Source organism: Protopterus annectens, chromosome 9.part0 (genome assembly GCF_019279795.1).
Source record: "Protopterus annectens isolate FY-2018-M chromosome 9.part0, PAN1.0, whole genome shotgun sequence".
Classification (NCBI taxonomy): Eukaryota; Metazoa; Chordata; order Ceratodontiformes; family Protopteridae; genus Protopterus; species Protopterus annectens.
This window is the reverse complement of record NC_056743.1, coordinates 621096779-621109262: the sequence shown is the minus strand read 5'-3', so window position 1 is coordinate 621109262 and position 12484 is coordinate 621096779. Positions and strand designations below refer to the sequence as shown.

At 37.6% G+C, this 12484-nt stretch overlaps 1 protein-coding gene across 5 annotated transcripts in view; it reads right to left on the bottom strand.

Annotated features, from left to right (window-relative positions):
* LOC122811371 (tenascin-like) overlaps window positions 1-12484 on the bottom strand; it is a 641082-nt gene that overhangs the window by 95292 nt on the left and 533306 nt on the right. For all 5 annotated transcript variants that reach the window (XM_044083172.1, XM_044083170.1, XM_044083171.1 and 2 more), the window contains 6 exons: window positions 12048-12167; window positions 11741-11884; window positions 6959-7089; window positions 5887-6019; window positions 1547-1666; window positions 1263-1406 (listed from right to left, as the gene is read on the bottom strand). In XM_044083172.1, the coding sequence (XP_043939107.1) occupies window positions 1263-1406; window positions 1547-1666; window positions 5887-6019; window positions 6959-7089; window positions 11741-11884; window positions 12048-12167 (792 nt within the window). The remainder of the gene's footprint in view (window positions 1-1262; window positions 1407-1546; window positions 1667-5886; window positions 6020-6958; window positions 7090-11740; window positions 11885-12047; window positions 12168-12484) is intronic.

The window sequence follows — 12484 nt, the reverse complement described above, 5'->3', positions numbered from 1 at the left end:
GTAGAGAAATAAAGTTAGTACAATACAGAGAAAAGCAGACTTATGGTATATTTAGAGAGAAAGCCAGGGGAGAGAAATTGATAGAAGTGAGTGAGTGAAGAACAAAGAGTTAGGAGGTATAAGGTATGAATAGGTTCTTCTTAAAAGTTAGAGATTTAGTTTATCTGTCTATTTATAATGTCTGAATTAATTGTACTATGAATATTTATGTTTTGAATTCATGCTTCTTTAGAAATTGGTATTTTTAACGGAAGGTGCGTTGCTTGCATTACATTTTTCATCTTGCATTGTAATTGATTGAAAATCAGTTAGAAAATAAAAACTCAAACACCTGTTATCCTTTCTGAAAATGAACTATTATAATAGTTCCACTTAACAGAAAGACTGCAACTCTTTGAAAATAAGAGAGCTCTAACAATGTAATTCTGAAAAGAGAGTCTTCTTGGTTTTACTAAAATGGAACATTTCTCCTTTTTCCGAACTGGAGGTACTTGTAGCACATTGGTAGCTACCTGAACATCACGGATCCACAAGACTGATTTCCATAAGAATATAATGTTAATTTCAGTCATTCATACCAGTTTATGATGTATCAGATTTTGTAGCATTCAGCATCATTAAGTAAGCGGTATAAACATTCAAGTATAAGGCAACACAAAAACATTACAGCAACATGCTATAATATATTTCCATTACTTTAAAATATATGATTTATTGTTTAATTAGTAAGTTTAACATTTCTCCACTGAGCCAACTAGATGACCGCTGAAAAACACTACTGAGAAGTGCATGCATTGACAAATAACTTCCTAGAAAGTATATTATTCTTGCGTGTGCACCTATGTATGCAAGTGTGTGTGTGTGTGTGTGTGTGTGTGTGTGTGTGTGTGTGTGTGTGTGTGTGTGTGTGTCTCTATTAATACCTGATAGGCAGGCAGGCACACTAACACAAACTCCTTTCTGATACATTTGTCTAAGCTTTTATAATATGATCAAAATGGCTTTGACCAACAGCTTGCACATTTCTAGGAACCATTATACATTTATTTTGATGTTGCGTATACATAACTGGTAGTAAGACAGGATCCTAGCATGTTATAGTGTAATAGCAAAAACAGCAAGCGAAGAAATAAAACACATATTTAACTTTGTAAGAACAACAACTGAAGCAAGCTAGTCAAAATATGTCTTTATCACTGCTACCATGTATTATACTGTTCATAAACAAAAGGACAAGATTTTTTTCCTGATGAGATCCTTACCAGTTGTGAAAACTGTGAATGCTGGCTGGCTTTCATTTGTTCCCTTTGCACTGTGTACTTTAACAGAATACTCAGTACTAACTTTCAGACCTGATAGCTGGAGTTCTGCAGTATTTCCTGATACGGATCTTATTACTTCAGGTGCTGAACAAAAGCAAAGCAAAAATCATCCAATAATACAGTAATGCTGGGTTAAGTTATTTGTAATTTGCATGCAAAAATAATAAGACATTTTGTAGTATAATGTGCCATGGATTGCAGTCAGTTATTGCATATGACCTTACCGTTCTTAGCATTATAGGTCACAACATAATTATCGACAGCAGCAAGTGCTGGTGTCCAGTGCAACAGCGCTGTTGTGTCACTAACGTTCACTGCTCGCAAATTGGAGGGGCTGTCAAGAACTAAAATAAAAATTGCTAGTTTATTTAACTGATTAATTTATTTATTTTTTTTGTAAAACAGAATATATAATAGTAAGAGACCACTTTCATGATGGCTTCCTAGCACATATTTTATTTCTACACTTGGCTTTTAACATTTTTTAGCTGTGTTCACACTTAAATGCACCAGCCTCATCTACAGTCTGTATTCTTATATGTATACTTAAGAACAGGACAGGGTTTTATTGAATTGTGAACATATGCAATCTCTAGCTGTGATATGTCTTAGACAACATTTTAGAAACAAACAGGATGCTCCTCCCAAAAGTTTTTCATTGACAATGCATGGTGTAGTAATGACCTTTCATTTCAAATGAAGGGAATGTCTTGACGTTTACCTTGGAAATCCTGACTCCAAATGATGAGCTCAAGTCATGAACGAGCCTGTAATATCTAGAGTCAAGTAAAATTTCACACACCTCATTTTTATATCTGTGAAAGCATGGAATGATAGAGCAGCTCATGACTTCCTTCCACTCTCAACTCATGACATTTGTCTGGATTTTCTTTGCATATTTCTTTACGTGCTTGGTTACTTGTTCTTTTTCCTCTGTTCCTTCCCATCTCACTTTGTATTAATCCTTGTATTCTGGATATTATAGCAGCTTCCACTTCCACCACCAAGGAAAGCATGTCCCTGGAATACCTGACGGTTTTATGCATTTCTGTTTTGTTTTTTAATTTCCCTTTCCCGGTGTATCACAGACACATTTTTGTAGTTGTCTAATTCCAGGTATTGTATTTTCCCTAAAACAGATTTATCTGTAACTCCTTTAGTAAGCAAAATATTTAAACTTGTCAAATCTTTCTCTAAGCATTTCTTTCACCAGACTTCACATGAGTTTTGTTTTGTTTTTTTCAGGATACCCCTGAACTGCACTGCTAAGTTTCCATCCTCTTTACAATATCCACTCTGTACTTCTCCTGTATCCATAATATTATTTTGTTAATTAATGGGCAAACATTGCTCTCAGGAAGAAATATAATCTTCATTGACTAGATTTTACATTAGACAGGCTATTTAATCTAGTCCTGTTCTTTATGAAGAAAGTTAAGTTCTCTGTTTTAGAAAAAAAGTCATTGTTTCCTGTGAACTTGAGCTTGGGAATAGTGCATGTATTTCCTGCCTATTTAATTACACTCCTGTGCTTTTAAAGCATTTTATTCTTTTATTGCTTACAGAGTTTGGGGAGCATCCATATCTGTTAACCATACATTCTAAACCTGCATGGAAAATATTTATATGTAGCGTAAAGGTTAACGTTTTGCCTCTGACAGTCTATAAGGAGTTTTGCAAAACCCTTCCTGAATGTTGATCAGGATATCAAAGAAAGCAGACAGAGAGATGCACATGTATCATGTAACTACATGATTTATTTAACTTTTTGAAGAGTTGCTTACTAAGTACTGAGTAGCTGGACTGGTGACACAGTGATGACGACCCAGATAACAAAAGTCACCTTGTCAATAATAACAGCTATAACACGGGTACTTATTCAGTAGTAAGCAAGAATTCATGATCAATTGTGGAGTCTAATACTGGCACTAATCCCAAATGACTTCTGCCTCTCAACATGCACCACAAGATTCGTCCAATTGTACTTAAACTCAATATAACTCTTTTGGAAGATTGTAAACTGCAAGTCATCTTTAATATTTTATAGCTATATATGCACCAGGTGATTCCTTTTAAATATTATTTATTTATTTTACATTTGTTGACCGGGAGAGTCCAATTGGATTACAAGCCCATTTACAGTGGAGGCCCGGGGAGAAAAGCTCCAAGAGAACAATTTTTTACAAAACATAGTTTTAAGGACAGACGTTTGACATACAATTTCCATAGAAGAGACTTTGACATACATATTCACTAACAGATAGGATACATTTGTTCTCTTCAATATAATATTGCATTTTAGAAGATATTCCTAAGTTTAGGATTCCTGTGATAGATATGCTATCAGAGTAAAAGCATATTAATTATAGAACAACTTCTTACATCACTAAAATCTATAACCTTGGTAGTCTCTACATGAGGAATTTGCCATGTTTGCTGTTTTTTATTTTTAGGATATTGTCTCTTTTTCTGGTGTTCACCTTGTCTTAGTTAACAGACTACGGAATAATGTACCTCCTCTGTCGTTTCTAAGGTTCATATTTTCTGCTATGCTTTTGTCTATTTATGCTTGTATCTTTGATTTGGAGCTTTTCGCCCTGGGCCTCCACTGAAAATGGACATGTATCCAGTCGGACTATCCCGGTAAACAAATAATAAATAAATATACATTGTTGCATACCAGATATGTTGAGTGAGGGGAAGACTTCATTTCCAGGTCTGCTCAGCTGTAATACCAGAAAGAATGCTGTAGGAAATATCTCTTCCACAGCATTCTGCAGTACCCCCACCCAACATCACACACACAAACATATACACATATGCATATGTGTGTGTGTGTGTGTGTGTGTGTTTGTGTAGATATATATATATATATATATATATATATATATATATATATATATATATATATATATTTATTTATATGCAGATATTTTATTTATATGCAGATATTTTATTTATATGCAGATATTTTATTTCTGTTATAAATTATGTTTTTGGAACCTCTATTTTCTGTCCACTTTTGATGTCCTACTTTTAGCAAACAAACTATAGATCAAAATTTGGGAAGTTCCGCTGTATTCCTTCAACAGATGGGGCATTGTAAGCAACCAAAAACACAAACATTCTAATATTGACAAACAAGCTAAGTACTCCCTATGGGAATGGATTACTGTGTAAAGATGATTTGGTCATCAGTCTGTAGAAACAGGTATATCAGCATCAAGACCAAAGGAGCTGTAGTGCACTTTCCTTCATTTTGGAGCTTTTTTTGCTCCCCTGTATCATCATATGGCCAGTTACCCATGTGACCCTGTCCATCACTTGGTCCACCAGCTTCTCCTTAACATCCCAATCTACTCAGATTAAGCTGGGTCTTCTCAAAGAACCTAATGGTGTTGGGGGGAGGGGGTCATCTTCTGCCAGGGGTGGGCTTTACCTTATTTGACCTACCTGTCTCCTCCTCCTCCTAGGGTTTGTGTGTTTGCACCCAAGAGGTGGGTGTGCATTTGGAATGTGTGGCATTTTGCCCTGTCTAAGCAGTAGCTCAGCCATGTCTCCACCCAGTTTCTCTCTTTGGGATACAACCCTGACATCAGCATATTCAGCCTCCATCAGAGATCACTGACAGGAACTCCCACTACTCAACCTTCCCCACCCCTCCACCCCCTGGGTAGCCACACCCATCCCTCCCTGCTGCTATGTTAGTTGCCCCAAGCCACTAATCAAACCCAGGTCAGCTGAGCCATAGTTAGGGTTTTATCTCTGCACCACTAGAGTAGCAAGAAGCTGTAATCACACCTCTCAAGTGTACCTCATTACGAGGAACGTACCTCATTTGGGGTCTTAAAAAGTTCATGTTCCTCGAAGTTCCACATTGAAAGAGTCTGTGACACATTCAGTGTTAGGAATTTTTTTTAAGTAAAATCCATGGTAAATACAAATTAATCATATTAATTCATTAAAGGATCTTCTTTATAAGTAAAACCAGCATATTTTAACCATCCTATGTCCTTCCTAGTTGAAGTTGTTAGTAAGTCATTAGTATGTGTTCCACATTTTGCCCATTTGTTCCACATTATGAAGGCGAGTGTTCCTCATTTTGGAGATGGAAGGTTGAGAGCTATGGCTGTAATACATGATTTTTGCCCCTTACCTACCCTACCCTAACTGCCTACAGCTGCCATAGGATTACAGAACTATCATTTCTAACACTGGGCATTCCTCATCTGCATGGCTGCTGCTGCAACTACTGCTGAAAAGGAAACAATAAGACAATCAGACTTCATGGTTACCATGGCTACAACAAGGTATCTCCACCTCAGGAGAACTGCAGGGTCCCAAGGTTTTTTCATTTATTCCACGGCTGTACCTTTCATCAGTTAAGCTCATTGCAATGTACCAAGACTGTTCCATGGCGAATACAACTCCCTCTTTGTTTCACTGGAAGAAAGACTGATATGTACACAATTCCTAATATTCTAATGTGAAATTGATGTTTGAAGGATAAAAAAATGCAGTGAGCATAACATAAAGAACAGTTTTCAATTCTGTCTTACGTTACCTGTGGTGAATGAGGCATCGACTGAAGGCATTCTGTTACCCCCTCGAACTGCTTGAAGGTGAACATTATATTTAGTGCCTGGGTGCAGGTCTGTTAGATTGTAAGACGTAGGGGAACTGATCACATTCACTGTCTAGAACAACAAGATGCATGATTACTGAAACATTTTAATATGATTGAGTCCTCATCTCATTAGCCTGACAGAAACATGACTAATTAAATAATATTACTATCGCACAGCATGTGATGCAAAAAATAAGCTAGAATTAAATAGTTATGCTGCAAACTCTTGCTGGTTCCTTGGTTATGAAAGTTACTTGTTTTAATGACTCCAAAGTGCAGAGGGATAAAGACATGACCATGGCCCAGAGGGTCTTAGATCAAGTGGTAACATGGCCAGAAAAGGAACAAGTTGGGGACAATGGCTGCAAGTAACTGATGCAACTTTGCACATCATGGAAGGAGGTAACTCATTCATTACAATGGTAGCTTCCGGCAGAGGTATGGAATCTGAACAGGTGGCATAAAGGAAGATGGATGCATGGATGTGCATTCACCCCCAGGCAGAATGTTCAAGCTGTAGCCTGGAATGATGCATTCACACAAGTGAACATGCAGCACTTGTCAGTATTGTGCATGTGACAGTCGAACTGCCATGGAAGACCATGATTGTTAAGGTTATACCAATAACTGATGCCTACATGGAAGATGGTCTCCAATAACCAGCTCTCACCCACAGAGCAACAGTGGGTTGAACTGGACAAGGTCTGGCTGATAGATGGCAGGTCATGCTGAGGAAAAGGAGAAAGAAAGAAAGAGAGAATGTTTCTTATTTTGTCATTCCTGTGGATGGCTGCATTGCATGCTACCTTTATGGCAAAACTATTCAGACTTTCTCCTTCCCAGCTTCCATACCCTGCTGTCTATCCAGCTGGCATGATATGTCTGAGTATATTCAAAGATACAAATGCAGAGAAGCTATGCAGCACCTTTTCTTACAATCTGAACTTCTAAAACTAATTTTACAGCATCACAAAACAAATTATTTGAGCTTATAATGCTGGCTTTATACCTTGCGTTTTCCTGTGGCAGTCTCATAGCTTAGTACGTATCCACTGACTGGTACCTTGGGAGCATTCCAGGAAAGGACAGCACTGTGTGGTGACACTTCTGTTACCCATAAGTCCTTTATCGCATCTGCAGCTGTATGGCGGGAAAACATGTGAACCATCAGGTAACTTAAATATATTGCTATTATTTTGTCTCATTTTCCTTTTAATTTTCTCAACATTTTTCAGTGCTTCTTTGAATATGTGATTTACCAGTTATGATATAATAAATTATGTACTTACAACATTAAGGAGGTCTTGAAAAAGACAAGTAAAATTAAAATTTAAGCAGTAGCAAAAGTAAAAACTTTCCTTTTATTTTTAGGGAATACTTTTTCTGTATGTTAAGATAAGCCTTATGATACATATGTATGTATGTTCTACAATTTCTGTCTCATCACATTATGACTTCAGAGAGGTTGGTAGCAGATTACTATAACTGTAGCAATGAGAAGTGTTTCTGAACAATAACAATTACATTTCTGTAAGGAAGGGAGATTATGGCTATATAATGGCATAATATAGAACACAGTGTAGGGAGACAAAGCAGAATGAATGGGGATGGACATATAGAAACAGCAGAAAAGCAGACTACTAAACGAATGCTTCCGTTCAACATTCATGATGAAGAGGGTTCCAGAACCAACCAGTAGATCTGCTAAGGAGAAAAAAAAAACAGATTTCAAAACAGAATTCATAGCGGTGGAGAAAAGCAGCGACTCTACTGACTACTAAAATAATAGTGAGGAGTAAGAGGATCCTGAAAACTGAAAAATGGCAGAAAGATGCTCCCTTCAGGATAGCATGAACATGACAGCGGCTGGAAAATTCGAACCCATCAATCTGATCTCAAAGGTAAGAAAAACTGAGTGTATGACACACTGATAATATTCGATATATCAAACAAGAAAACATCAAGCAAAAGTGCTTGAAACTCAAACAAGTGAAAAAAAACACATTCATCTTTTTTATTTTTTTTGAAGAGGGACAAGTCCTCCTGCACTTCCAACATCCCACATCCCCTGCTAATTATATGCCAAATCCAAGTTCACACTACACTGTGGGAATGGCAGACTCCCTAGTCCCTACTGTTCAGCGATCTCCTACAGAAAAAAGGCAGTAATGTACAATCAGTTCAATTTCAATTAGCTTTACTGTGTTTTTTTCTGTTTGAAGAAGGTAATGCTTGACCAACTCAATGAAACCAAAAAATCATAGACTCCATGATGAAAGGACAGAGGCACAAAATATTTAGAATCTGATGAGGCCCAACATCTATCTAGTGTAGCATAGATTTACAGGGGGAAGGTCATGTTAGTAATGGAGTTTCTGCCACTTTTCAGGTTTCAGGCATATCTTACTCCTTTTAGTAGGAGTCAGTAGAGCCACATCCAATACAGCATGGATTTATAGAGGGAAGGCCACGTCAGTAACAAGAGTTATAACAGTTAATCAGGATAAGTTGACCATTAAGGGACCTTGAATGTGGTTTATCCATTTATTTGTTTTGTATCTGATCCCAAGGATTCTTTTCAGTCACAGACCAAGGCAGTGTCTTTAGACAATGGGAAAGTGTACATCTCCAGACTCCTCTCCAAAAATATCTATGGGTCTTCCTCTATGTTTAGACAAATTCAAGAAAGCACCTTCAAAGGAAGACTTTGTTCTTAAAGACTATTTTGAGCTAAGCAAATTGCATTGAAATACAGAATATTATGAGAGTTTATTGGCAGAAGAGCTTTGTGAGGGTCAAATATCCTTTGTCATGCCACTCCGGTGGCATAGAGAGATAAAGTCCAGACTAAAGCCCAGCTAACATGGGTTTGATTACTGGCTCAAGCAACTGATGGAGCAGTTGGGAAGGGATGGGCATGCTCATTCAGGGTGGGAAGACACTCACTGATACATTCCCTAAGGGGAGATGTGGTCCAAAGAGGGTAGTTGCCCATGTATGCAACTGAGCATGGGGCAGCTGGGGAATGAGAAGTGTGCAGGGCATAAACAAACAAAAAAAAAACTGGATGAAAGCACAGATGATCCCTCAGGATACCCTTAGATCCACAATAGACTCTAAGTCCAGCAGGTGGGAGGATGGTTGGTCAACCTGGCATGGACATGGGGCATGGGGGGATGGGCAAGTACAAAAAGAGGTTCAAATGAAGCAAAAATTAAAAAAAGAAAAGACTGGAAATGGTGAAAATGATGGAGGGGACATAGTAGGTATACACATGGAAATGATGGAGGGGACATAGTAGGTATACGCATGCAAATGATGGAGGGGACATAGTAGGTATACGCATGCAAATGATGGAGGGGACATAGTAGGTATACGCATGCAAATGATGGAGGGGACATAGTAGGTATACACATGCAAATGATGGAGGGGACATGTTAGGTATACACATGCAAATGATGGAGGGGAGATGTTAGGTATACACATGCAAATGATGGAGGAGACATGTTAGGTATACACATGCAAATGATGGAGGGGACATGTTAGGAATACACATGGAAATGATGGAGGGGACATGTTAGGTATACACATGCAAATGATGGAGGGGACATGTTAGGTATACACATGCAAATGATGGAGGGGACATGTTAGGTATACACATGAAAATGATGGAGGGGACATGTTAGGTATACACATGGAAATGATGGAGGGGACATGTTAGGTATAAACATGGAAATGATGGAGGGGACATGTTAGGTATACACATGGAAATGATGGAGGGGACATGTTAGGTATACACATGGAAATGATGGAGGGGACATGTTAGGTATACACACGGAAATGATGGAGGGGACATAGTAGGTATACACATGGAAATGATGGAGGGGACATAGTAGGTATACACATGGAAATGATGGAGGGGACATAGTAGGTATACACATGGAAATGATGGAGGGGACATAGTAGGTATACACATGGAACAGTCATGCTCAGCTGATGCAAGTCACTAGCAGTACATGTTTTTAACAAAACATTTCAAACTGCAGAGCCTTAATCACTATATAAACTTACACTTTCTGGCTAAAGTAAAGATTTGGTGGTAATTTGGTAGTAGTAAAACCTTTCAGAGACAATGACTGCCCAGCAATGCAGCATTTTAGTATCCAGCTAGAAAAGTGATAAGAAATTATCCAATCTTATTCTTCATTTTTTTGAGGAGTATCTGCTATTGTTTGCCCTACAGCAACACTGTGGTGATACTTTAATATTTTCGAAGTTTGGGATTTCACTGGATCATTATTTAATGAGTTATATTTAGCTTCTTTGTTTTCTTGGGGTTAGGATGTGTTGCATTACACATATTAAACTAGAATCTTTGTATGATGCCTGTTTTGGGAGCTTCTCAAAATTAGAGAATCACTGACTTAAACATCCTGCTTTGAAGACTTCTTACAAGTTTAAGGATTTATTAGTGATTTTGATAACTAAGCCACAAAAGATAGTTGTCACTGTTCAAGTATACAATAAAAAAGTAAATGTATGAGATTTATTTACGTAGTTGTCAACATGTAGTAAGACACTGGGACCTCAGATGAAATGGTTTTAGATTTAATGATATAACAACCCTATATACCTTCAAACCAAAATGTAAAGCCAAATCAAAGGCCTCACAGACAAACCATGCAGTAAAAATTGCAAGAAAAACACAGACAGATGAACAATCCATTTATGTTGTGCTCATGAGGTCAGTAAAAGGCCAAAACATGCATGTACACAGCTAGTGGGGTTTGGTTTTATTAGCCTGAATGTATCCACAAAGACTTAAAAAAGTAAAAAAAAAAAGTCATGGATATTAAGAAACCATGTAGCTGAAACACTTGATGTACTTAGGGGGTCATTTGCATATATCCCATAGGCCTCCATTACACGAGGTTTAGCGTATCACAGAGTGAAAACTCTAGCTTGGCTAGGTAACACTATGTACTTTGGAATTTCATTTAAACTGCATTGCACCCTAGAAAAATATGCACACTTGTTGTGAATTAGATCTGATGGGAGTTTGGGGTCTGCCATTCTAATGCATATTGTGGCCTATATTTATTTTATTTTGGCATATCTACAGTTTTCCAAAGTCCCCAAGTATCAACTGCAAAAGTCATAAGATACAGAAGTACAAAAAGCTGATAAGCAACTCTTTTTCACCAAAATGTACTGCTAGTGTGGTTTCTGTGTATGCTGGCAGTGATTCATTCATTGTCTGTGTGCCCTTGGAGTTAATAAATATTAGTTTGGGGGCAGGGGAGCTTGCCCTTTGGGCTTACACTTCACATGTGTGTGTGGGCATGTGCACACACACACACACACACACACACACACACACACACACACACACACACACACACACACACACACACACACACACAAACACACGCACACGAATGTAGGGTTGGGACAGACCAGTACTAAACCCTTTTCGAAATGTATTTTGAAAGCCTTTAATATATACTTGTCCAAGCTAATCAAAATGGTTTTAATATTCATTTAATATTCAGCAGATATAGCTACTTATGAGTAGTATGCAGTTATTGGACTGATGGGAATAGGTGACTTTTAGTCAGAGCAGAAGAATAAATAATAATAACAAAGGAATTATGAGAATAATGTATTTATGCAGTGGTGGCAATAGCAAAGTAGCCCAAATCATTCCCTTTACATACCTCTTTTGCTGTATATTAAATGTATACTGTGTTAGATTAAAGTCAGGACCTATGTCACCAAATACACTTCTTACCAGTTGTAAAAACTGTGACTGCTGGCCTACTTCGATTTGCTTCCTTCACACTGTAAACTTTAACTGTATACTCAGTATTATGTTTCAGGTCTGACAATTGGACCTCCACAGTGTTTCCTGATGTGGTTCTTGTGGCCTCTGGTGCTAAACAGAAAAAAAAAATAAGAAACAAAATTGCATAGGAATGGAATATAAATCTCTATAATAATTCTATAACAAGAGTAAGACAGCATTAGTTCTTTTGTTTTGTTCTAGTCAGGAAAGTATGATGCCATATAGTGTGATAGACAACTGCATCACAACTTACCATTCTTGGTGTTGTAGGTGACCATGTAATTATCCACAGGGGCAAGTGCTGGTCTCCAGTGCAAAAGAGCTGTTGTTTCAGTAACATTCACTGCTCGCAGGTTGCTAGGGCTGTCAGGAACTGAAGCAAAAAATGGTGTTGCATTTATTTTTGGGGTGGTGTTACAAATGATACAATGACAAACAGTATTCTTTGAATAAATTTACCTCTATAATGATATCCAAGTAGATTATCTAGAATAATTCTAACTAAATACATGGCAGAATCAGTATCATACAGAACTATTATAAAAACATTCCATGCTTTTTAACAAACTTTGAAATTAACACATTGTTATATTTCCAAAGTTGGTACCATACCCCAGTCTCCTCCTTTCTCCTTGCTGCCTCTTCTATACTGCTTCCCCCTTCCTTCCCACCAAGTACTTCCACAGTATC